Here is a 27,591-nt window from a genome sequence, read left to right on the forward strand (position 1 = left end):
ATTAATTCCTAACAAATTACATGCAAAACCTGATAACGGTTAATTTTTGTTTTTTTTTATACCCCAATCATCAAAGTGCAGTATTGTGCTTGGTCTTTATATATATATATATATATATATATATATATATATATATATAATCATAAGGTGAAATGTTCTTTTACTCACATTTTATGCATATGGTGTTATAAAGATATTATAAAACAAAAAACACTCCAGCATTTTTAAGGGTTTTATTTCTGTATAACAAAAGAAACAAACAGGAAAACATCATGAATTAAACTAAGTGTAGTCTTGAAAAGCAGTTTTCTGATGGTGAAAATGTCCACTGATGCATTGCCAAAAAGGAATCAGCAGGAGGGGCTTTCATTCAAATCCACTGTAAAAGAGAAAAAGAGGCAGATGATAAGTTATTTTAGTAATTCCTTAAATTCTTACTTGCAACATATTTTCTTTCACAAATATTTTAAATTTACATTTAAAATATGGTATTAAAGTTTGAGGAAAGTTTAACAGTCTTGTATAATATAAGTTGAGATGGAAAGTTGTCAACTTTCTGTCCTGAGTAATGGTCAATTCCTGCTGTTAACATTACATCTACTTAATACTAATAGCTAATCTAACTAATACTTACAGAAATACTTACAGGGGTTAATTTTACTGACGCACGGTACAAAGAAATACTTCAACTCACCTGACCAAATTGGCAATTTCCCAGTTTGTTTCTGATGATAGTGGTCCAAGAATCTCAACACCCTCCTCAGTCACAATGGCGATCTCGTGCTAAAAGCAAAACATACATTTTTAAAACACAGACAGTACAATATCTACAGAGAAGAAACAAATATCCATAATTTTATACTTTGTGTGCCACTGCTGACACTAATGGGAGAATCACTTAAAGCCCTGTCTATATTTAATTATCAGTTAATAATATTTTAAGCATTATTTGAATGAGGGGTGGGCAATATGGCCCTAAAATAATACCATAATATTTCATGGTATTTTTGCGATAATGAAACTTTTGACAATAAGAGCAAACTGAATTACTGATTTAGAACTATTATTTTAGGAATACTCTACTGCAACAAAATGAAAATTACATCTTATTATTGCATAAGATATAATTTGGCACACTCCTTACTGATACAAAAAAATACAAGAATTTTATCAGATTTCTAACAGAAGTCAATGACCCAGAATGTAAGTATACTAATAATTAGGCCTGCAACGATTAGTCGATATAATCAACAATGTCCATTATTTAAATTTGTCGACTAATTGTTCATTTGTAACAGTATCTTATTACACAAAGTGCTGGGGACAGAAGCGCAACAGGAGATGAGTAAATTACTCATTCACACAGTTTACACTCAACTTCAAAAGTCAGATAAGTCGACTCCAAATATCTCCATATATCCAGGTTAAAAGTAAAATAAATGATAGTCTCTAGCAGATATATAATGGAAAATGAGAACAGTGATTTTTTTTTTGTTGTTGCAAAAACAGTAAAAAAAAAAAAAAAGTAGTATTCTGATGTAATAATTAGGGGTGGGTGATATGGCGCGTTATTTCAGGGTATAATATCATACACGATATTCGAAATACGATACAATATGGCACACTCTTAATTTGAATTGTTCTGAAATTCCAAGCACATAAAAGCACACTTCAGGCAAATGTATCATGCTTTTTGTTGAACAAATCACTATTTTTAAACATGTTATAAGGACTGTGTTTTAATATGTTTAGGGGAAAACATATTCAGCTAGGTTATTTTCCAAGTATATATTAATTAAAGGAAATGAAAAGCAGTTCTTACTCTGTTGTAGGAACGGGCGTCTCTGTAGTACAGTACTCTGAGGCATCGCTCTATAAGTGCTCTTGCCTCGTCCTTGGTTATTTCAGCCTTGTTCTCTACCACCTCTCTCATCAACGGCTGAAAAGATAAACAAGCACATTTGGAGTTGAAACCATAATCTCTTAACCAGGCCTGGTGTATCATGCATAGGAGGGATTAATGCACTACATGATGAATTCTTCTGACTTTCAATATCGTCCTTGAACTCACCTGAGCCAAGTAGGCACCAAATCCTGTAGCTACTGTTGGGGCCTCATATGCAACTCCTAGCTTGTCAACATAGCCAAGGAAGCTTAAAGTATAAAAAGAAGAAGAATCATAATAAAGTAACTTTTATCTTCAATCAATCCCTAACATAAAATTGATGCCAGCTTAAAAAGTTTTAAAAAGTTTATTTTCTACATAGCCTCTGTCTCTAATTAAGCATCATATTTTCAGCAATCCAAAAACCCAGTTACTCTCTCTCCTAACAAAATAAAATTTTAAATCATCAAACTGGTCTAGCAAAAACAACAAACACTTTGTACACATCTAAATTGGCAAACCAAGCCTTATGCATGTCACAAACTGTAATTAAAAACCATCAACTGAATCAACTACAACTAGTGCTGAATGAAATTTCCAAGCTTTGGAAATTCTGACTTTTCATACATGATGCATACACTTAGCAACCATGGGCTTCTTTAAGTTACTGTCTAAAGATCTGAAAACAAAAGTAATCCAATGCCATTAAGGCGTGAACTGAAGCAGCATTTTCAGCTTGACATATCATAGTGACAGGTAAATGTACTCTGCAGATCAAGATGACCACTGGAAGAGCACAACTCAGAACTGTCCATATGCTGGTAAGACCCCACATGACTGACATCTCCATAGATGTCACAAGAACATACATCTTACATATGACCCTATCAAAATGTTTAAATGTTTATTTACTTAAATTAATAAAAAAGGTCTAAAGGTGCTCAAACACTTGTATGGAATACAGTGGGAGAGGGCTAAATTAGAATAAATTAGCATCATTTGTTTTATTTATTTGTCAACTGTGAAAACAGTTTCTATTACTTTTACTTCTGTTCAAACTTCAATCAGATAAAAAAAAAACTAGTCATTTCTTTTATGTTATGTCTTTTCTGTTTACTGTCAGGCCAATGAGCCGAAACTTATTCACTATTTACAAAAATGCAAACCCACCTTTCTCCATTGTAGAATCCACCAATAACAACAGTATTCCACAGTGGGTTCATCCGGCTGCGTCGATTGTACATGACTCGTGTAAGCCAGGAGTGGATGGCTTTGGGACTGTAGCTGTGGCCATCTCCAAGAAGCTCCTCATCAATCCTAAATGAATGGCACAGGAATTTAAAAAAAAAATCTGCACTGCTGCTCAACAGTACAGAGACACTGCTGCCATTCTGCTGTGAATGGAATATAATTAATAGACCATATTAACTGAGCACTTACACCATCTGTTCAATGATCTGTTTGAGGTACTGGTAGTCTGCATAGTCCCCTGACGCACCCAGGATGGTGTTGTCATTGACCTTCATGAGACGGGAGATGTTGCGGAAGCGAGCCAGAGAGCCATAAGAGCCGAGCATGTCAGCAGCGATGATGACACCACCAGTAAATTTCACACCCAGCACCGATGTCCCCGTCACCATGGGGTTACTGGAAAAGGAAAGAGGGACATTAAATTAATGGTTTATCAGAACATCACATTTACACAATGTTACTGTCTGCTTACTTGCTATCCAACTTCAATTCCTCAATTTCTGCACATGAACTGAACTAAAGTAGAGTAATGTGAATAGAATTTCTGATATTATAGCCTCATAGCACCAGGTTTATTTATTATTGAAATAAACTTCAGATACTTGTCCAACTTGTGGGGTTTGCTGCAATACACAACTCTAAATATCTTAAATAAAGATAAAGGTTAAACTTTTTAAGTGAAAAGAAACAGCTCTGAACTGTCCTTAGTCTTTTGGCATTTCCTTCCAATTGTTAAATACGCTATACAGACAAACATATAGGGACATAATTTTGTACTCGTTATCATTTGGCTCAAGCTGAAGGTGGAGTCAGCTAAAATCAGGGGGTTTAGTTATCCTTTAAAAAGAGGCATTGAGAACTTTGAAAGTGCACAGGTAGCTTATTAAAAACACGGTTTATACACACAGTACTTTGAGATACAAGTGTCGTCATTTAGAAATTAAGTCACGATAAGTAGACTGATGTGTGTGAACGAATATGTAGGAGACAGCTGAAATTTGTAGGAGACAGCACGTATTTTCACAGAATCATTTCTGCTTATCAGTCAATTTATCATGACTTAATTTCAAGTCTTTTTAATAAACTACCTGTGCACCTACAAAGATCTCAGTACCTTGTTTTAAAGGTCAGGGCCCTCTGAATTCTACCAATAAAGTGTGAAGCTATTTTAAGCTTGTTAATGCTGTACAATACAAATTTCTGTGCGTGGGCCCCATCCCTAGAATTGTAAGACTGTTAGGAGCATCAGCTAAAAGCGCTGTATTTCAGAATGCTAAGGGAGATTGGAGATGGGATATTTGACAAACGTTTGTACTCGTTATCATGTTTCACTACACCCCAAGTGCATTTCACACCAGAGTTTTCCTTTAAGGTGTTGTGATTATCACCACCCTGCTGACAAGTTTTATGGAGAGGTGAATTTCATTTTCCAGCAGGACTTGGCACACTGTAAAAGTACCAACTGGTCTTACATAATATTGTAATTTTCTTATCAGGAAACTGAATGTCTTTACTGTTAATTCCAGCCATGTATAGAGTACTAGAGATCCAGACTTCAGTACAAGTACAACTTCTCTATCAAAAAAAAGTGACTTAAGTAGAACTAGAAGTATGAAAATATTCAACATTTTTTGTACTCAAGTATTGTAAGTAGTTTATTCTAACATAAGTTATTAAAGTATTTAAAAGTTTGAATATTATATTGTTTATATTATTTCAAATGTTTAGGCTACCGGAAACTCAATTTCTTTGGCTGTAGCAAGGATCAAAGGTTTAGTGAAGTTGAGCACAGGTCAAACCCACCACCACCAACGCCCTTCTTTAATAAATACTTGGACTGTAAATTAATTTGAGAAAAGTTCCCAGGAGGGGTGTGTGTGTGTGTGTCATATCAGAAGAAATATGATCATTTAGATTTAAATCAGACACAAACTATTATGTACAGAGGACAGGTGTGTTACGTTTTAAAACATATTTTCAGCAGATAAGGAGATAAAACATTTTTAAATATTTCTATCAAAAAAAAAAACTCCTGAAGTTTTGTTATCTGGTCTAATTTAAATCATTAAAAGTGTAAACATACTCAAAACTCAGTATGGATTATCAGGGCATAGAAACACCAATTTATTTTAACCTTATAACCTTACATGAACCTCAATATGGCCCTTTATTTTAGAAAACCAACCCAATATCCAGGACTGATACATGCAAAACTAAAAAAATATTTAACTAAAAGTAAAAGTATTAAACATACACTCTAAAAAACGAGTACGATATGAGTACTTTTATGTACTCAAAAGGTACACTCTTCATTATTGTACCCTGAAAGGTACAATATTGGTCTTTACAGGGTCAGATTTGTTCCCTCTGAAGTACGAAGTAATTTCTAACAGCAGGAAGTACAGACTTTTTTTTTATTTTATTTTAGACTTTTTTATTTATTTTATTTTATTTTTTTTATTTGAACGTCAGTCAATTTTGGATCATGAAGTTTTTGACACATATTTAGTTGATGATAGTGTTTATAATCTTTATAATCTTTACTGGCACAAAAATATGGGTACAAAAAAGGACTTTCACTGAAAGGTACGTTACTTTTTTGTACCTCAATATAAGGTACAGCCCCAGCGACAAGCTTTGTACTCTTTTAAGTACAAATCTGTACTTACTTTTCTTAGTGTGCATGGGAAATATGTAGTGAAGTAAGAGTGGAAGTATGAGAAAAAAAGTAACACTTCAGTAAAGTAAAGATGCAGCTTTATACTACGTAAGTACAGTAGTGAAGCAGTTCTAGTTCGTTACTATTGCTTACATCTCTGGTTAATTCTTACCTAAACTAAACATGTTAGCTTACATGACACAGCCTAAACGAAACAACACTAGCCAGCTAGCTAGCTAGCTAACATTAGAATTAGCTAAACAGACGTTAGCAACAACGAGCTCAGCTTAGGAACCTTATCTACATTTCTCTATTCCATAAACCATTACATTTTATTCAGCATTTCTCTGAAAACAGTAAGAATTCAGCTCTAAATGCTACCACTCGCTAGAAACAATTGTTAGCGGTTTGCTAGCATGCTAACCGGCCGCCTTCCACCATGATGATACAGCAGCCTCCGAAAAACCGAAACTACAGCTGGCGGCCAGTTTATCTCATTTATAACCTGTAAAAACTTCTAAAACTCACAGTGTGTGTTTAATGGGTCCATATCCTGGGTCTGTGGTGTGACTGGCTCCTGGAAAGGAGTAAAATTGACCCGGTTTCGGTCCGTTCTCCCAGAAATTCAGCTTCAGACCGTTTGCCTCCATCTTTACCAGTGCAGGAAATGACCTCAGCCTGCTAAACGCCTGCTTTCACCCAGCGGGCCCTGTCCCAAATTCAGCCATGCTCACTCCCCACCCACCCTTTACAAAGGGTAAAACACCAATCCCCAACATTGTAAATATACAGCTCTGGAAAAAAAAGAGATCACTTAAAATGATGAGTTTCTTTGATTTTACCAAATTGAAAACCTTTACATTTACTTGCCAAAAATGTACCAAAATGTTTATTGTTATTTTACTTGTATTAGAAATATAGTTTGTGTGCTAGAGAGCACAAACACAACAATGGCCCAAAAACACATGGGCGGCATTATATAATCTAATTTTATTCAAGGTTTTATATTTGGTGTTTAAGGCAATTCGACGTAGAGATATATAGAAATAAAAATAACTTTCTAGAAATAGAAATAAAAATAACATGGATGGGTAGGTGTGAATTTCTGTTATATTTTGGGAAAAAACAATTATGTCTAATTTTGGATCAGACTCGCCCACAATAAGTGTATTAGTGTATTGTCAGTGTAAAGCATTAGCACTGTACCTAACAACACTCAGAAATTGAAATCATTTTTACCAAAATTTTTTTTTTTTTTCATATTTTCTTGAATCTGCTAATTCTGATGTAATTATATTGATATATAGAACATTTAAGTGCATTACCAACTCGGCACTATAGATGTCACCAATATGCTACTCACCTATTTTACTCTCTGCATGTCACCCACACTTTCATTCACTCCACAATAATCGTCCAGAGCACACATCCCTTTTTTAGGGGTGCTTGAGGTTGTGTATTCATGAGTGCAGCTATTCTAATAAATATATATTGGGTTTTATTTTCAACTGTGTAGATGCATAGACATTAGCTTTTTCCCAAGTGTCTTCATTTTATAACACTGTGGGAGTGATAAAGTTTTAGATTATTATTCATCTAGCTTTGTTCTAAAATGTGCCCTTACATTACTGGTGCTGCTATACACCTGAATATGTAAGACCTATGTGGATGTATAAAGATACTTTAAAATTCAATTTAAAGCTGTCTGACCAGTGGTAGGATGGTCCCACCCTCACGTGTGAGTCTTGGTCATCCCAAGATTTGTTCCTCCTCCAGCTCTGAGGGAGTTTTTCCCTGTATTCTCTATGCTTAATGTTTTGCCTGATTCTTTGTCCTGTGATCACATTTCTGTAAAGCTGCTTTGTGACAACATCAGTTGTAAAAAGTGCTATACAAATAAATTTGATTTGATTTGATTTAATTTGATTTGATTTGTATATGCTCAGTCAAATATGTGACATAAGCTAGGAGGGGCCTTATCGTTGTACCTGACTAACTATATATGATCGACAGATTGTCTAACTGGCAGAGTGACTCAACAGGCATTTTGACAGGCCAATTTTATGTAAACAAGATCTTGCAAGCAGTGTGTCATCTTTTTCTGAACACATGATTGAGTGTACTTTTTAAACAAGACAATGATCGTCCTCATACTCCTGCCATCTCATAAATTTGACTTTAAAAGACACAGATGCTATGTCATGTCCAACTTCATTACCTGACCTGTCCCCAGTTGAAAAGGTGTGCTTTTGGATGTGATATTGACACTCCACCCACCCCACCACAAGACCTACAGTAACTCTGTGAGAATATAAGCTGCATGGGATGGATTATAACCGAACAATGCAAAGATCCTCTTGAACTCCATACTGAGATATCTGATTACATATGCCTTACACATTACCTCTTTCTATTTCCATTATTTATTGATCTTTATTATGAGCAGTATTGTAATCCAGCACTTCCTTTTTTTGTGCAACAATTTTTTTGATGATGAGCTTAGTATTTGAGGAGAATCTAAAGTGAAATCTTTTAAGTTCCCTGATGTGCATCACCCTCTAAATCACTAATTAGCGCTAACTGTACCGGAGTGTGCGCGCGCGCGCGTGTCTCAGTCTCACAGTGTTCCCACCTCGCTGACTTTGTTTTGCACCGCAGGATGTTTTCCTCGGCGCGAGTCTTTGAAGTCGCGCGGGACTCATTTACTCGATGCTTTGAACAACCGGATCAAAGCGGCTTATTTAGCCTGAACCGTTTTCACGGAATCGTTTTCACTGAATCGTTTTCCACTGACTCTTCGTCCTCTTTGTCGGTTAGTTTGCCTTTTACAATTAAATTCAAACATTGCCCTGTTTCCACACCGTCTTGTGTCTCTGTGTGTGTGGTAGTGTGTGTTTGGTAGTATGTTGGGTAATTATGTGTCTTCTACACAAGGAGAAAAATGGACCAGTAGAGTAATCGACACGTGTGTTTGTTTATGTTGATGAGCTGGAGTATGCTGTCTAGTGTGTGTGTGTGTGTGTGTGAGCAGCTCCGAGTCTGAGAGCTTTCTTCACTCCACACTGAGACAAAGGCAGCGCGAGACGCGTCTGAAGATGAAGATGTTTTGATGCTTTTTTATGTTTTTATCTTATAAACGGAACTTTTAAATCTACTGATGCGTTTTTGCTTCACTGGAGGGAAAACTTGTTTTTTTAACCCCATAACCCCCACTTATCTCCCACACATCCCCGTGTCCAGCTGTGGTGCGCTCGCGGTAAACCGCGCGGGATGAATTTCGAGCAGCTGCTGGCGGCGGCCGGGGGCTTCGGCAGGTTCCAGAAGACCCTGTACGTGTGGATCTGCCTCCCGCAGGTCCAGCTCGCCTTCCACATGATGGTGAGCGTGTTCACGGGGGCCACGCCGCCGCACCGGTGCCGGAGCGCGAGACCGGGATCCCCGCACTGGAACCAGTCGCACGCGGTCGTGCTGGAGCTCCGGCTCGCGAACTCCAGCGCAGGGATCTCCGCAGGGCACGCGGACGCGTGTAGCGCAGGATCAGCCGAGAACCGGAGCGCTCGCTCCGCGTGCGAATCTGGGTGGGTTTACAGCCAGGACGTGTTCGAGAGCACCACCGTCACTGAGGTGAGACAGCACCACATCTTAATGTATCCAGATGTTTGTGGACACCCCATATAATTAATGCATTCAGATACTTTATCCCTGCTTGACATAGTGTTGCCCAAACTTCTGGTTATTACACCACACTTATTGTTTCTATGTATCAACATTATGCACTTTTATTAGATTAGACCACATGATAAAGTAGTGGCTCTCAATCGATGCCATAGTAGGTTAAGTTGCAGACATGCTTTTCTAGAATTGCCAATAGAATATGACACTCAGGAGCGAATAAAAACCTGATGAACCTACTGGCACCATGCATAATCCCAGTCATGGCACAGTGAGGTAGAAATCCCTCAGCATTGAGCTGCGCAGCAGTGGAACTGTGTTCTCAGGAATGATAATGTGTAGTGAAAGTATGTAATGTATGTGTGGTCCAGCACAGTAAAATAAATAAATATTAATAGGCCTGTCATGATATTGCAGAACTCATGATACGTTTTGGATGATATATTGATCCCAGATATGTCCCCAGAATCACAGAAACAATTGCCATAAACAATAGTTTTGTAATTTCAAGACTGTTTAATTGCCACTCATGTAGCAACAACATAACAGCATATTTTTAAATGTATCTGTGTATGTCTGTGTGTGTGTGTGTGTGTGTGTGTGTGTGTGTGTGTGTGTGATTAGTGGGATCTTGTCTGTGGCAGAGCAAGCCTAAACAGCATTGGTTCTTCCATCTATATGCTGGGCTTACTTGTGGGAGCTGTTGTGTTTGGAGCAATGGCTGACAGGTATATTTATTTGATGCATATCACATGTGTATTTTATTAGATTTTGATTTTAGTAACTGCTTTTGAATTTGATGATTTCTTAGCTATGATTATTATTACATAATTCTGTTATATACTATGATTTTAATTAGTTCATTTTGTTACCAAAATAGCAGAGGCTGTTGTTGCAGCAAAGGCTCTGTTAATCTGTAGAAACATTGAATAAGCAGTTAGCTAAATATGTATGTATAAATAAATTACTCTATAATACACTTTTTGACATAAATCACACTGGATTGTAATGTCAAAGACAAATATGTAAATTATTACAGGAATGATCTAGTTAGACACTGGGTCTTGCCTCAAGGGGGCAAAAAAAGTGCCTCCCATGCTGCCCTATTAAAAAGGGGCTTAGATGATACTGTTGGGTAGGTTGGGTACCTCTTGGTGAGAGATCAGTGACAATTAGACAAGCCTCTACAGTGCACTTAAAAAAGACATTTTGCCCGGGTGTCAGACTTTGAGTTTTCCCTAATTAACTGATTTAATATTGTAATCACTCATTACATTCACACATAGAAAATACATGAAAGAAAACCCATCACTCACACCCATATCCCCATGTTTTCCTCTGCCTCAGGTATGGTAGACGCTTTGCCCTGCTCCTGTCTCTGGCCCTTCAGACAGTGTTCGGTGTGGCTGCTGCCTTCGCCCCAAATTTTCTGGTGTATGTGATCCTGCGCTTCCTCATAGGAACCACCATCTCAGGCATAATCATCAATGCCTTTGTTTTAGGTGAGTAATACATTTATAATGCATTTTACTGACAAAAGTATTGGGACGTTTTTACATTGCACCCACAGGAGCGTTTATAAAATAATGTTCTAACTCCATAGACTTGTTACCACGGTGGAATCATATTGCTGATTTACAATTTACCCTAATCATGTGCATTTACACTGCCTGAATATAAATAAGAACATGAAAATTCCTGTGGTCTGTGCAAAGATTTAAGAACCTGAAAGAGTTGAGAGAGAACCGAGGGTAACAGTAAAAGACCCACAGAACTTTTTACAAGCTGCAAAATCATGCGTTCATTATAATACAAAGACAAAAGAAGGATTGTGATCAAGGACACCAAAATGGAAGGTATGAGATGCGTCCCATCTCATGTTTGATCAAGACCACTACCTGGATGTTTCGTAATGTGTCCAAGAAATTACTCTTTGGAGAGAAGAAACTAAAGTATTAATTTAGCACAAATGCTCAGTAGAATAAGAACGCTCCACACCAAGCGATCACTAAAAAAAGAATACATTTAAAAGTGTATTAAAACATTGCACAGTAGAATACAAGGGCAGCAGTAAATGACATAGGCAATGACGCAAAACAGACAAATAAATACAAGTAGTTAGAAAAGGTTTGATATGTGTTTTGGAATGGCCTGATTGGATTAATGACCTTGATTCTGTTGAGATGTTGTGGCATTACCTTTAGGTTTATACATGCAACGAATTTCAGAGGTACTGATGAACCAAAACACTTTGCAGTGTTCTCAACATTGTGCAAAAAAGAAAACATCTGCTGAAGGGAATCTCAAGTTCAGTTATTTTTCCCAGCCTGCACTGATACCCAACATGCTTGATCAAGTATGTGAGTCTGTTCAAGCAATGGCAAGACCTTGTTAAGTACTATGACAAATAAACAAGCCTTCAGGCATCATACAGGAACTTAACATTTACTACTGTTGGTGATTTTACAGCGAAAAAAAACAAAACTCAATTTTGACTTTTGGCTTTTGGAGGACACTGTAATTTGGGAAAATTATAGGCTTGAATATGGTTTGCCTACAGCTGGCAAGCTGGATTTTGTTCTTAGACACTTCTGTATTAAGCTGCTGGAACTGTTAAAAATCTCTAAAGCTGTATGATGGTAAAACCATTGTTAACATGACTTAAGAAGGGGTTATGTATACAAGCATGTGGGAGTTGTTTATTGTGAAATATTATCTATATATTACACTATACAGCTCTGAAAAATACCACTTCAGTTTCTGAATCAGTTTCTCTGATTTTGATATTTATAGGTATGTGTTTGAGTAAAATGAACATTGTAGTTTTATTCTGTAAACTATGGACACCATTTTTCCCCAATTCCTAATAAAAATATTGTCATTTAGAGCATTTATTTGCAGAAAATGATAAATGGCTGAAATAAAAAAAAAGATGCAGAGCTTTTAGACCTCAAATAATGCAAAGAAAACAAGTTATTATTTATAAAGTATTTTTTATAGAGTTCAGAAATAACCCCGGTTTTAATCACAGTTTTCATGCATCTTGGCATCATGTTCTCCACCAGTCTTACACACTGCTTTTGGATAACTTTATGGCACTCCTGGTGCAAAAAGTCGAGCAGTTCAGCTTGGTTTGATGGCTTTTGATCATCCATCTTCCTCTTCATTATATTCCAGAGGTTTTCAGTTTGGTAAAATCAAAGAAACTCAACATTTTGTTGTGCTTTTTTTTATTTACAGTGCAATGTCTGGATTTTATTCATATATAAAATGAACGAATTCAAGTTGTTTAAAAGGCAAGTTTTTTATACACTCTCCAGAAGCTTCAAACAAGACCCATGGTCTACATTAGAACATTAGAAAGGTTTTAGAGTGCATCAGAGTGTTTTCCGACAGCAGTTAATATGAGAGTTAGCTAACCCAAACCCTCCTAGTATGTTACCATAACCTGTTTCTAATATTGGATGCCCCCCCCTCCTCGTTCCAATTCTGATGCATGTATATCTGTCAATAATAAACAAATCTCTCTTGTGTATCATTCCTAAACCTCGTGTAGTCAGCCCTATTCCTATCAAACCCCTCGTTCACTTCCCTCCCCGACCACTCTGCAGGCACAGAATGGACGTCCACAAAGAGACGCATGCTGGCTGGAATTTTCACGGATTATTTCTTTGGGCTGGGCTACATGCTGCTGGCAGGCATTGCTTACCTCATTCGAGACTGGAGGAAGCTGCAGCTCGCCATTTCAGCCCCAGGGTTCCTCTTTATTTTCTACATCTGGTGAGAGAATACACACACACACACACACTGTGAAATCTGTTTCTTGGCGGATCTGAACTCCAGTCATCAAGTTCACACAGTCAGACACCTTCCATTAACCCTTTCAGACCCTGCATCCATTACAATGAACATCATGTATTTTCTTTATTTTAAATGTTTTGTTGCACATAACACTATTTAAGAGCTGTTGTCCATCAGAACAGACCATGAACCAGCTAATTAACAAGTTTATAAACCAATCAAACAGTAACCTGGACCCGCCCACTGCACTGGAAAAACAGTAGTATCAGAGCCAGTGAGGCAAAGTAACAGATACATTTTTACTAATGTCATGTGATCATGTGCAACAATTTTAATTATTATTTTTACTGTTTGGGGGTGGTTTATGAAAATAAACTAAAATAAAAATATATATATATTATGGTAGAATATTATAGTCTTCTTTTCCGTGCATTACAGATTGAAAGCAGCATTCTTAGCTACATTCTTTCCATCACTGGAGATAATTCAGGTCGGAAAGGGTTAATATAGTCCATCAGCCAGCAGAGTTCTGCTATTCCTCAGTTTAGCACTGGACTAACTACTGATTTCAGATAGTGTAATACTGATTTCTCACACAGTCATTAGGAAAGGACCTGGTATCATATCCTGTGACTTTTATCTTGACCCATGGAAGCTGAAGAATGTTGCACTGAGCTGTGAGATATGTGGAATGTGTGAGGCCTCTGTTTGCATTGGCAAATCTAGACAGACACTGCTGGTCATGATAATATGACCCACTGCATGTCTACTTTGGATGGTAATGCCTTATATGACCTAATCCCTATACATATGTGACACTGTGGAGTGAGGAATGTTAAATGCCTGCACAATTCTGGATATGGTATTGGATAAAGTCTTATTCGTCTGGTACCCACTATCAGGTCTCGCTCCAGCTCTGATAATTCAACTTGCCATGAGCACTCTGGCCAGTGTTCAACCTCACTCACAAGATAAAACCTTACAACTTATACAAATGTCAGCATTTCAAGCTGTCCCCTCAGGTAACACTTACAGTAACATGCTCACAGTGGAGAGTCCAGTACATCCGTCCAACCACCCTACAGACATCTCCCATCCATTTGTAGAATCGATGTTAATTCCTGTCCCTTGACTTTTGGCACATATGTGCAGTACTTAGGTCAAACAGATCTCAAACAGATCTCATTTTAAAGCATTAAAAGCATTAACAACTAGTATGTTTGATCACTCAAAATAATCTGATGGATTTGCAATCCTTATGACTTCATTCTGCAACAAAAAATATTTTAAGTTTAGTTTTGTAAGTGCTTCTCCAAATCAACACTAAGAAGGTGTAACACATTTTTGTAATACTGTCAATGATTTAAATTTTTTTTTACATTATTTCTATTCAGTTTTTCCATTATTTATGATCATCATTTAGTTGCCCAGAAATGCTGAATTCAAGTGAGCACATTGGCTCTGACCTCAAAAGACATTTTAGTCTCATTTCAGTTTTATATCTTTTGCTAAACTATCCCATATGTCTATCTAGTTTGCTGTTTTTCATAAATATTTCATAAATATAATTTTTTTTAACCAGTATGTATGCATTTTAAAGGAACAAAATATACACACATTATTGTTTAAACAACATTATGAGAATTAAAGATTTCAAAACTTATATGTGGATATATTTTTAAAGACTTGTGCACTGTAGCTTTATTTAATAATAAAGTAATTGATTATTAAAATTACCTGCGCGAATTAAAACTAATAATGAGGCAAGGAAAAGTGATCTGTTTCTGATTTCTTACCCAAAGTCTGGCACTAAACGAATATTGATGTGACGGTCACAGAGGCTGGCCTACTGGCTACAGCAAGAGGTTCATAAGTAGAAGTGCTTAAATCCCTCAGTCAGTTTCCCTCTCTATATCACTCGCTCTTTTGTCCTTCTCTTTCTTTATGCAGACTTTAAATCTCCTCTTTTGTTGTGCTGTCACTCTGTGCTTCAGGGTTCTTCCTCATTCAGCCCGCTGGCTGCTGGTAAACGACAGGAAAGAGGAGGCGATTGTTCTTCTGCGTAAAGCAGCCATGGTCAATGGCCGTTCTTTCCCTACCACTGTGCAGGTACATCAACATCTCTCTCGGTGTTTCAGTTTAAAGTTACAAAGTTGCTTTACTTGCATGACAAGTAATCACACTTTTATTACTGTGTTTAGCGTATTTGGAACCTAACAAAAGTTTATTTGCAATATTTTATAAATATTTATTTTTATTTTTATTTTATAAAAAAAAAATATATATATATAACTATACAAGTAAGTATAAACAAGATAATCATGTATAAGAGCATAGTAATGAATTCCAAGAATGTGATAATAATTATATACAGTTGTGTATGTGTGTCTCTATGTTTCTATGGGTTATAACCAGGCTATGGGACTTTAGTATGGGTCAGTCTGGTAATCTGTCGGTTTTGGGCCGATAACAATTAGTCTGAGTTTCCCAATAGGTGATATAGTTTTGTTAAAGCTGTTTTGTAATTTGGTTGAATGTAATTGGCTTCTATTCTTGAGTGCGTGGGATGTTATAGAAGTGTGTTATTAGAGCTGTGTAAGGGTGTGTTATTGTAGAACTGTACCTTAGGACCAGCTGAGGGAGGGGGGTGATGTCTTTCTCAACTGTGGGGGTCACTGTGCTGTAAATGTGTTTATAATTTAATTTACCTTTTCATAGTGTTTTTGTGAACCTTTATAATAATTATACAGAATTCTGCAAGCTGGGTATTAATTGGATGTTTGTCCTATTTGCTAAATTCCTTGTTCTCTCTCTCTCTCTCTCTCTCTCTCTCTCTCTCTCTCTCTCTCTCTCTCTCTCTCTCTCTCTCTCTCTCTCTCTTCTCTCTCTCTCTACTAACAATTAACAATGTTTAGCCTTCATAGTAAAACTCCATTATTAGTATCACCATGGATAGAGGCACCGCCCCTCCAGGCTCTCGGCCAATCAGGCATTCATTCATCAGGAGTTCCCCTGAAAGTGACAGACTGAAGCTTATAGTTCACATTGCCAAGGCAACACTGGGAGGACCACTGCTCCCTGAGGGCTTTGGGTCCAACTTGTTTTCCATAGGTCTGCATGCATGTGTTGTGATGTATGTACTGGTGTGTTATTGATACCTTAAGGTATTGCCAGTTTGATTTATTTAACTAATGCTGTAAAACATAGCTAAACATGTAGCAAATGCGTGATCATCACTACTGTGTGCTATTAAAGAATATGATCCTTTCTGCCACCTGATGGTGCACAAGATCACTAGTACAGTGTTGCAAAGCCCAGAAAGTGCACTGGAGGAGAATTTGGACGGTTGCTTTCACCTCAACGTTTTACACTGCACCTCACCATCTCACAGGCAGTCACAGCCTTGTCCCTTAGGACGTGCAAAACAAAACATTTTCCACAGGGCAGGACTAACTTAAAGATCAAAATACACACACACACCACTCAGCATGCCTTTAACCCACTATATACATACATTTCATGTTTAAAATATATCACCTTTAATGAATAGCTATTAATTATGACTTGTTTAATAATGTCTTACAACAACATTTAAGTCCTTCAAAAAAACACATTAACATTTTCTTTTATGTTTTTAATGTGGACAATTTTTATAATTTACAAAAGTAAAGACAATTAAGAAAGTTAATTCTCCTAAACGAAAGAAATTGTTGATATGTGGTTCTGTGTTGGAGGGACGCATTTGATGGTTTTTTTTTGTAATGGAAACTTATTGGGACATAAGCATTTTAATAAAAAGTGTAATTAATTGGTAATTAATGATGCACTCAGGCCAAAAGAACAAATTGTTTTGATATTAACATAAATTCAAATTATGCATAGGATACAAGGTAATATATATATATATATATATATATATATATATATATATATATATATATATATATATATATATATATATATATATATATATATACGTTCACAATTCAATTTCAACCTTTGAGGACTAGTTTTATTTTTTAATTATAAAGAAGATTTAGACATTGGAGTTTGATTATAAAAATATTGCACATACAATAAATGCATACAAATAAAGGCAACATACTAGCTCATTTACATCAATAGACTCTTCTTGATAGCAAAAACATAATATGCTGTATTAAGGTAATGTATATTGTATTATAAGTCAATAATGTCTGGTAATACTTTACAGTAAGTGTGCATTCATTTATTATTTTTTACATTACAACTAATGTCTCAATTCATTTTTATTTACAACATTTATAAGCATTAGCATTTAGTAATGTTTAGTAATGTCTTACCTAGTGTAAATTCATCATTAACTGGGACATTACTTAATCATTTAACAGTACTTATTACTTTGCAATAATGTATTTATTATGCAAGTTTCAGTTGTTATTTCCACCACACATAAATTCTCTAAACTGTCAGGCCAAAAGTGTAAAAGTGGTGTTAGAAATCTGAACACACGGCACAGACGTGTTAAAACTAACACACCATGTGTTGGCTGTTTTTTGCACTGTGCTTAATACAGGGATGTATGTGCTGTGTTGGCTCTGTTGCAGCTGGACTGGTGTGATGAGACGGAGGGGCGGAGTCAGCACTCGGTTGCAGATCTAGTCCGTACTCCAGAGATGAGGAAGAGAGCCCTCATCCTCTACTACATCTGGTGAGTGAAGTCTGAGCTCCAAGCAGTGACGTGGCTCAGTTCCATACACTGCATTTGTGTGTGTGTGTGTGTGTGTGTGTGTGTGTGTGCGTCTTCTGTGGTGAACACGCCTCACTCACTCAGCTCAGCAGGTGGTTGTTTATGAAAAGTGTGTAAAGGCAGGGAAGCTACAGGACTGTAGGAAGGCACCAGGACTAAAATTCTTTTTACAGTTTTATAGAATTCTTCTAACATATGTTTCTCATTTTAAATAAAGAGCAATATTGTTTATACACTGACATAACAAATAATACAGCACTGGCCTTGTGTCTGTTTGCATGGACATTTCTATGTACTCTTTAAAATGTAAAATGAATACCTACATAACTTTGGAAATGGACACCTCACAACAAGTGTGGGGTCCTAAGCTATGCCCTCAGGTAACACTTCATGATGAATTTATGCTGCTATCCTCTGACATCTCCTCTTTTGACATTTCAGAGTACATTCGTATCACCACTGTCGGACACAAAAACCCTGTATCTCCATTTTTGCATTTTTACTCTTTGACAGTATTTGAATCTAGTTATTATTTGCATTATGTCAAATTTTATGCTGAATTGATCAAAAGGAATGTTCCAAACTATTACATTGACTTCATTGAAAGATGAGAAAAGTTCATAATGTAATTTTGTAAAGATTTAGGAGATTTAGAGGGTTGGGTAGAGGTTGGGGTTAGTGTTAGGTTTAGGCGCTGTTTGAGTCAGGGGGAATTTATTTCTTCAACAGGAGACTTTAACTTACTTAAAAAACGGTTTGACCTTTATTAAATTTCAGATATTCACAACTTACACAGTGTCTGGGTTCCTAAGCTATACCCTGGAATAACATTTCAGGATGAATTTACACACTGCTATCATCTGACTTTTGATATTTCAGTGTACATACATATCACCAATGTTGGACACAAAAACCCTGTATGTCCATTTTTGCATTTTAATTTTTTTAACAGTATTTGTACCTGGTTGTTGTTATTTGCATTCTGTAAAATTTCATGCTGAATTGATCAATAGAAATGCTTCAAAAAATTAAAATTACATTGACTTTCATTGAAAGATGAGAAAAGTTCATAATGTAACATTGTAAAGAAAATGTTCAGATTCAATTTAATTTATAAAGTAGAAAAACATAATATATGGATGTACAAGGTTTTTTCTGACAGTGATGATAAACAGCTGTTACTGAAAGCATTTCAGGACTAGTGTATTCAGAGCAGGACTGGGATTAAGAATCTGGAAAGTGTTGGAAATGATTATAGATGAATATTGTATTCTCTGAAGGTACACTCTGTATATTTTTCTCTCTCTCTCTCTTGTGTATCTCTGTAGGTTTGTTAACGTGTTGGTGTATTATGGTCTGTCTCTGGGGGTATCTGGTCTGGGCACAGATCTGTACTTTACTCAGTTTATGTTCGGATTGGTGGAGGTCCCGGCGAGGTCGCTGGTGCTGCTGGTGCTGCCCTGCAGCCGGCGGATCCCGCTGAGTGCATTCCTCTTCATCGGGGGCGGAGCCTGCCTCCTCATGCTCGCTGTCCCAGCAGGTGAGCTCACAGCTGCAGCCTGTTTACATTTCACACAAGATGAACTGCTTGACTATCACTTTCCTGATCTGATATTCTCTCCATCTTTTCCTCATTATCATTATCTTTTTCTTTCCTCCTCTGTTCTGCACATTTCATGCTGTCCCTGCTGTTAAGCATTATGTTACACTATTACTTCCTTTATGCTAGAAATCTGTTATTCCTCAACCTTTATATATTAAAAACCTAAAATGTGCTTTAGATAGACTCATATTTTTTTGTTTAAGAAGGCTCTTTTTTGTTAATGCAGCTGTAACAGTAAAATGTGCAGGACACTGCGTACTCAAGAGTCTCTTTAATTTTTCTTTATTCCTCTCTCTCTCTTTCCCAGATAATCCTAATATACAGACTGCTTTGGCTATGACTGGGAAGTTTGGAATCACAGCTTCTTTTGCTATCATCTACATATACTCCGCTGAGCTCTTTCCTACAGTGCTTCGGTATATTTACTCACACATATTAATCCAGATTTTACTGGTTGTGAAAAAACCCAATGCAATAGTGTGAAGCTGATCAAATTAAATTGCATAATTTCACTGCATCAATCATGAAATACTAAAATTTATCATAATCAGTCAAACTTTATGTTGAGAATCCACTACATATGCTTAAATCATGCTTTAACTACCTGCTAAAAGTTGAGATTCTGGAGAATAGATTTAGGGGGTTAGGTAGAGGTTAGAGGGGTTAGTGTTAAGTTTAAACAGTGTTTGGTTTGGGGGGAATTTATCTTTTCAACAAGAGACTTGAGCTTACTCAACAACAAAAAGATTTTTAAAACACCACATGGTTTTGTGGTTCTCTGCAGATGTGTCTGTGTATTAGACCAGACCAAATTTGTGAATAAAGTGACGCAGTGGCACAGCAGGTAGTATTTGTGCCCCTGCTGATTTGACCCTGGCCCCAGTCGCTGTCTGTGAGGAGTTTGGTGTCTGTCTTTGTCTTCAACCCACCTCCCAAAACACACAGCAGGGGAACTGGCTGTGCTAAATTACACCTAGGTGTGAGTGGGTGTCTATCTGATGCCCTCTGATGGACTGACTCCATCTCCTGGGGTATTACTGCCTAGCGCTTAATGATTCTGGGTCAACCATGATCCTGACCAACAAACAAATAAGAAACAAAAAACGGCAACAAGAAAACAACACTAAGTCTAAGTTGCATTTAATAGGTATTGTATTTAGTTAAATATTAGGTAAATGCATGTTTTCCAAGCATGTTTTCTTGCCTTATTTGGACAATGTGTTACAATTTACACCTCTTTCTCTTCAGGGTAATTTTCTGAATGATTCTCAACCACACAACAATTAAATCCAATTTAATCATATTAAGTTGTGCACAAGTTTCAGATTTTATTCTGGACTGAAACAGTCATGAGAAGTCATTCTCTGATTAAATTAATTTTTTAATTAGTAAAATAAATTAAATACCCCTAACTTCTACCCTATGTTGTTTTATAGAGCACACATAAAGCATAGCATTTCACAATGCTAGAGTGAAGTTTATTTATTTAAAAATGTATTTATTTTATTGTTTTATGTAAATGTAATATTAAAACTAGATGATGAGCATGTGAACAGCTCTGGTATTTTCCCCTACAGACAGACGGGCATTGGTGTCTCCTCCATGTTTGCACGAATGGGTGGAGTTTTAGCTCCAATGATAAATCTGCTTGGACAGCATAACCCAGTCGTGCCTGTACTGATATTTGGCTCCACCCCACTTCTGGGTGCAGCTCTCGCATTGGCCCTGCCTGAAACAGCCAATAAACCACTGCCAGATACCATCCAGGATGCAGAGAGGTAGGTACTTACATCTTTAGCCCACCAAACTAAACAGTTGTTCAGTTCTAAAGGCCTAAAACATCTGTTCAAATTGCATAAACCTTTATATTATACTTACATTACTTATTCTGAAACTTTGTATTTTAGGTTGTATGATACGTGTAAGTTTCAGACGTATTCATTTAGTAACATAAATGTTTACACCATGATTTAAACTGATGTTTTAGGCATTTTGGCCCTAAAAGAAAATATAAAATGTTGAGCTATATATATTATCATTATTGTAGAATTATGCTCTTTAAGAAATTCAACGACATGCCAAAAAACATGGTATAGCAGTATGTAAATTGGTAATGAGGTGTTACATCAAGGGATGGCTTAAGAATATCCACGCCTGTGTAGCTGGAAAATATCATAAAAGGCATTGATACCACCCACAGGGGACAACACAGCACAGTACAGGGTAATGATGGTAACCAGTAGTGTCTGGCTAGAATTGTCCATGTAAACAGACAAGCAACTCACAGTCCATTGAGATTTGGCTTGTCTGTGTTATTCATGTTGTTTGAGAAAATAAAGTGTTGAATTATTAAAATGAAAGCTTTATTTATTTAGTTTACTACACCTAAAACTGATACTTTATGTAAAGATAGATTTATAAATCTGGATTTAATGTATCAGTTTGCTAGTGAGGGCTACTTATTGAAAGGTTGCACAGTATATTGTTTTAGCATCAGCATTATGGTGTGTGAATGTGCAGTAGTCACATCGCAGGATGTGTTATGTCATTAAAATCAAATTAAAGTATTTGTCATGCTACAACATGTATGATATAAAAGGAAATTATTCACTGTTTTTTTCTTGACATATCTACCAGAGTAAAGTTATATATCTACTGTATATAGAGGGTGCATTATTCACATTATGACATGTTGAATAATTTCTGGTAAAAATGTATAGTTTTGCATTATATGTCGCAAAAAAGCAAAATATCACAATGAGATTTTTTCCCCAATATTGTGCAGCTTTGCTGCAGTTTTTTTTTTTTACAAAATAAGGAAACTGAACATTTTATCTCTCTTTGTGCAGATTTTCCAATGAAAAATATGATCAGGCATTCCCTGCAGACACCATCCAGTCACCAAGCAGCACAGAAGGCCAAGAACTGCAGCACCTAACAAATGAGTCTCCATAGACACTCATTCATAGAGCTTGCAGAAACGCACATAAACAAGCCTACATATCAGTAATAGCATGGGAGTTAGACAACCTGCAGGTCAGCTAGACGGATCCATATATAAATGCACAGATTTATACAGACTCTACATTAGACATTCGTCTTTTCTATTTGATATTTTGTATGTATATTTTATACTGCATTGTTAAGATACTTTGGTCAGTTTTTATAGTGTCAAATGTAACATAGCTGCTCTGTCATCAAAGGTTTTAAACCACTGGTGGCCATGGTTCAGTGAACAGTGAAAATATGGTACCTCTGGTACGTTGTTTGTTCAACTACACTGTTGTTAGTCATATAAATCTATGCAATGATATCACTATTCACTATAAAGCTCTTATGCAAACCCTTTTGTAAGCAAAACAGCAGAAACATGATTTAGCATCAGCATCATCTGCCCTGTTTTATAATGATCATGAAGGATATTTATTTCCTGTGAAATGATTTGCATGTCTGTTACTGTAACTGAAACTGTGACTTGTGTTGTACGTTAAATATGCGTTAATGTATAATCTTTTAACTGTGAAACTGTGGGGGTAAATTTGCCTTTGTGGTCAGGTTTCTGACTGATCAGTTAGCAATGATGTTCACCATAGTATCCTGTAACAGGAATGGTACAGTTTCTGCCGTTTATGTTCAGATTGAATATGATGTGACAGACGGGACGGTAAAGGGACATTTCTACACTGTGAGACACAAATACACCAGTCTGCTCAAAAAAAAAAAACACTAAGAATCGGCTGGTAAGAGTAGTGGATAATTCATTATGTAAAGTCATAGGCTGCGTCTTGCTATAAGCATTCCTGTATTGTTTACATCAAGCATTTCACCATTTTGAGTGCTATGTGTAATTTATTTCCCCAAATCTCCAAAAAGAGACAAACCATGGCAAATTACAGCAAATATATTGTTATTTTAAGTCTCAGAGTAAGCAGGCTCTTACACATCCTCAAATCTTTCTGTAATTGCCTCACACACAGGCATTGTGATGCAGGTATGGAAGTTTTCAACCCATTTGTTTTAATCTTTGTCTTTAAACGTTTTTCTTTTTAGTTTTTTGTGGCTTGAAGTTAAATGCATCATCTGTAATGAATGTGACTGAATTGGTCAAGATGAAATATACACTCATCAAAGAAATGGTTGCAAAAATAGTTGCACCCAGAAGAAAGAGTCTGAGTGCAATGAAGGTTACCCGGAACAATAAATCATTAAAAATCTTTTGCTCTTATTTACTGAACTACACATACAGAAGTAGTGTGTAAAGCATGTGTAACTCAACATGCCAGACGCCTCGACATGGATTTGTATAGGTCCCTAGTGGCGCCCTGCAATCCCATGCATGTCCATATAGACATATGAATTGCAGGGTGCCACTATTTTATAAAATAAATATATTTATTTATTTTTTGGACTGCTGAATACTGCAGTTTAACTGGATAATCCTGTTCCTGACTGCACTTGGCAGGCTATTGTCCATGGGGAAAACCAGCAGTGCCTTTACTAAAACACAGTAATCCTCTGAGAATTACACCTATGTAGGAGTGCAAGGCACTGTAAGACAGATGTCCACAGTCAGACAGATTGTGCACAAATGGATGAAATTTCAGACCACTGGTTCCCTCCCCAGGAGTGGTAGACCGGGTGATAGTTGATTTGTTACTTTACTTTATTGTGATTATCATGCCATAGCTTTATATAAAATAAAAATAGCATTAAAAACCAAGCATGACTCGACCCAGCTCAAAGAAAATGGTGAGAAATCTTGGACCAATCCAACTAATAAAGTTGACAGTCAGTGGACACAGTGTTTAAACAAATGCCTGGAAATGTACACATTAAAAATTGTCCTTCTTACCTAGTGCTTTGAAGTTTCACCTGTTAATTGTTGAAAGTCCAGCAAGCTGTTCCTGACTGATGCAGATCAAAGCTTATATATATGAAGATCACCGCCTCCAGATTCGGTGGAAATGTTGAAATCCATCAGATCTAAGCTTTCCGCAGAACATTCAGGTGTGGTGATTTGTAAAGATACCTGAGATTTACTGAGCATACTGTAGGTTAAAGACATGTATTTATTTCTTTGATTAAAATATTTCCAAAGAATAGCCTGCTATGTTAACAAGACTTGTTTTTCTTGTATGAACTTTCACTCCTTTTTGTCCTGAGATAGATCATTAGATTTCATTCACACAGTACTGAGATCCACACTACAGTACCTACAGCATTTCTCCAACATTGTGCAGTGCATACATTTTTTATTAATTTTAAAGAACAACATTAACTGTTCTTGTTCGTAACATATTTTACATATATCAATAATCATAAACTGTAGCTATTTATTGATAAATTATACAATCCATATGAACAGAGATGCAGGATGCTTTGGTCCAGGTTACAAAAGTTTGGCCCAGAGAAAAATGGCAGTGTTTCTGAATTGTGTTCACATACCCCTCCTTAACATGATATAGCTTTAACTTAGACTTTTGGTTGTACAGTGAACTTCGACCACTTTGTTCACAGTGATTTCTGGAGGTTCTCTTAAGCCCATGCAGTGATGCCCAGTACAGAATCGTGTTTGTTTTTAATGCAGTGCCTCCTGATGAGGGCCTAAAGCATCTAATACTGACTCTTTGGCCTTGTGGTAAGATAGTTAAAGTCTTCACGGTTTTATGTTGAGAAACATTTTCTGAAATTATTTTAAAATTATTTTTTACTTTTTCCCAGATTGCCCATCTTTGCATCTGAGAGACTCTTCATAGTTGAATGTCAGTGAATTCACTCATTATGGCATTCTGTCTTTATGTACAGCATCTCCTAAAACTCAGTACACCCCTCATATTTATGTTGATATTTTACTATATCTTTAGATATGACACTTTGATACAATGTAAAGTCGTACGTTAGTCATTGTGTAGCTTGTATAACAGTGTAAATTTGCTGCACCTAAAACTAACTCAACACAGCCATTAACATTAACAAAGCACTGGCAATAAAATTGAGTACTCCCCTAAGTGAAAATTGTCAAATTGTACCCATTTAGCCATTTTTCCTCACTGTTGTCATGTGTTATTGTATAATCTTTTAACTGTGAAACTGTGGGAGTAAATTTGTATTTGTGGTCAGGTTTCTGATTGGTCAGTTGGCTATGATGAATATAATGACAGGACGGGAAGAGGACAGTTCTACACTGTAAGACACAAGTACACCAGTCTGCTCAAAAATAAAACGCTATGAATCGGCTGGTAAGAGTAGTGGATGATGTTTCCATTTGTTTTTAATCTTTGTCTTTAAAACTTTTTTTTTAGTTTTTTTGTGGATTGAAATTAAATGAATCAACTATAATGAATGTAACTCAACTGTTCAAGATGAAATAAATAAAAAATGGTTGCATAAATAGTTGTGACACTGTGTTTTGGTTGTGTGTGATTATTTGTTGCTGAGCACAAAGCCTTGATAGGTACTGTTCCTGACTGCCCAGACAGGCCATTACCTGTAGGGGAAACCAGCAGTGCCTTCATTATAACACAGAAATCCTCTGAGAATAACACTCATGTAGATATAGAAACTTCTAAAGGGTTCACAAACTTTCAAGCATGACTGAAGGTACTGAGATTAATTAGCTTTTAATGAACATCAATTGAATTTGAATTTAAATTTGAATGTACAGGGTTAAAAAAAAACATTATTAAAATATCAAACATAAATAAAGTCCTAGATTATTATTATTATTTTTTAATTGTATTGTCTAATGTACAGAAACAAATAATAAAAAAAAACACTAGAGCTGCACCACATAATCACATTATTTCAGCACATCTTTAAAATCAGAATAAGATTTATTTATATTTATTTATTTATTATCCAAGTATTTTATTTTTATTTTACCTCCAACACTAGGATGGTAAAGATTAGAACATGTTCTACGTTTACTGTTGTTCTTTATGTTGGTATTTACACAATTGTGCAAATTACAAATAATATAAATCAAACAATTCAATGTTACAAGTGGAACACTGTATTCCTCATAGAAACTTAAAAAAAAACCTGCTATTGTATGGGGACCCAAAGCCACATGATTTAGACACAACACTCTGACACAGAGCTGTAATATACTGTCATTTATTGTATTATTATCTGTCTGCACATATGATCCACAATAAAAAATATATTTGAAAAGGAAACAAAAGTGAAGTTTTCCTTACCCAACAGAAAATAAACAGAACATAGAGCGTACAGAACCCACTTTTAGGAGGAGCTGTGACTCCACATACATTTGACAACACAGTTTATTACACAGGACAGACTGCTGCTTCCAGCATGCACAAAAAAAATTATAATGTGGTAGAACAGAGAAACAAAAAAAAGTAGATTTTAGTGGAGAGAGAGACCTTTGAATGAATGTTGATTCCTAGCTAGCTAGCTAGCAGAAACACATTAGTTTATTAAGGTGAATAAATTCACATAAAAGACCATAACCACATTATAAAATGAAAAGTTACAGATGAAAGGAACCTGCCAGACTGGTAACAGATGCATTTTTTAAACAAGCAGTTTGAGTATGTATGTAGTTCTCCCAACATACCCAACCACAATTCCCATGATTCAGCAAGCTGGTGTACAGATGATTTAACGCATTTCACCTGCTTGTGTTTTATGGAGCCCCTAAGTGTTGCACTACTACCAGTTCATAACTGACCTGAACAATAGCCAGGAAATGTTCTTTTAAAAAAGAAATCCCAGGGGAATTTATCTCTTGCCAAGTTACCATATCTATTTGTTAACAAATGAAATTGTACAAATTGAAAATGTTTTTTTCTTACCTTGTGCTTTAAAGTTTCACCTGTTGATTGTTGAAAGTCCAGCAAGCTGTTCCTGACAGATGCAGATCGAACCTTATATATATATATGAGGATCTCCGCCTCCAGATTCGCTGGAAATGTTGAAATCCATCAGTTCTGAACTTATAACCTTTTCACAGAACATTCAGGCGTGGT

The 27,591-nt window shown here is 36.3% G+C and overlaps 2 protein-coding genes across 2 annotated transcripts; one reads left to right on the forward strand and one right to left on the reverse strand.

Annotated features, from left to right (window-relative positions):
* Window positions 1-219: 219 nt before the first annotated feature.
* Window positions 220-6,520, reverse strand: psmb4 (proteasome 20S subunit beta 4). The gene is made up of 7 exons (XM_007245655.2): window positions 6,324-6,520; window positions 3,326-3,532; window positions 3,056-3,202; window positions 2,072-2,153; window positions 1,823-1,939; window positions 695-783; window positions 220-379 (listed from the first exon to the last, which is right to left on the reverse strand). Exons 1-7 carry the CDS (start codon window positions 6,443-6,445, stop codon window positions 367-369), a joined length of 777 nt encoding a protein of 258 aa, XP_007245717.2. The 5' UTR covers window positions 6,446-6,520; the 3' UTR covers window positions 220-366.
* Window positions 6,521-8,436: 1,916 nt separating this feature from the next.
* si:dkey-166k12.1 (organic cation transporter protein) lies at window positions 8,437-26,860 on the forward strand. The gene is made up of 10 exons (XM_007245656.4): window positions 8,437-9,419; window positions 10,092-10,195; window positions 10,815-10,969; window positions 13,079-13,247; window positions 15,263-15,377; window positions 17,855-17,958; window positions 19,326-19,537; window positions 19,908-20,016; window positions 21,178-21,378; window positions 22,450-26,860. The coding sequence occupies exons 1-10, from the start codon at window positions 9,066-9,068 to the stop codon at window positions 22,553-22,555; spliced, it is 1,629 nt and encodes a 542-aa protein (XP_007245718.3). The 5' UTR covers window positions 8,437-9,065; the 3' UTR covers window positions 22,556-26,860.
* Window positions 26,861-27,591: the final 731 nt, after the last annotated feature.

The sequence above is a fragment of the Astyanax mexicanus genome, chromosome 3 (genome assembly GCF_023375975.1).
Source record: "Astyanax mexicanus isolate ESR-SI-001 chromosome 3, AstMex3_surface, whole genome shotgun sequence".
NCBI classification, from domain to species: domain Eukaryota; kingdom Metazoa; phylum Chordata; class Actinopteri; order Characiformes; family Acestrorhamphidae; genus Astyanax; species Astyanax mexicanus.

Excerpts from the sequence above, each read along its gene's own strand:
- psmb4 (XM_007245655.2), bottom strand. The coding sequence starts at position 6,445 with ATGGAGGCAAACGGTCTGAAGCTGAATTTCTGGGAGAACGGACCGAAA. Across the intron at positions 3,203-3,325 it reads CAGATCATTGAACAGATGGT|GATTGATGAGGAGCTTCTTG; the intron begins GTAAGTGCTCAG and ends CCATTCATTTAG. Across the intron at positions 1,940-2,071 it reads TTGGTGCCTACTTGGCTCAG|CCGTTGATGAGAGAGGTGGT; the intron begins GTGAGTTCAAGG and ends TTATCTTTTCAG.
- si:dkey-166k12.1 (XM_007245656.4), top strand. The coding sequence starts at position 9,066 with ATGAATTTCGAGCAGCTGCTGGCGGCGGCCGGGGGCTTCGGCAGGTTC. Across the intron at positions 17,959-19,325 it reads CTCATCCTCTACTACATCTG|GTTTGTTAACGTGTTGGTGT; the intron begins GTGAGTGAAGTC and ends GTATCTCTGTAG. Across the intron at positions 21,379-22,449 it reads ACCATCCAGGATGCAGAGAG|ATTTTCCAATGAAAAATATG; the intron begins GTAGGTACTTAC and ends CTCTTTGTGCAG.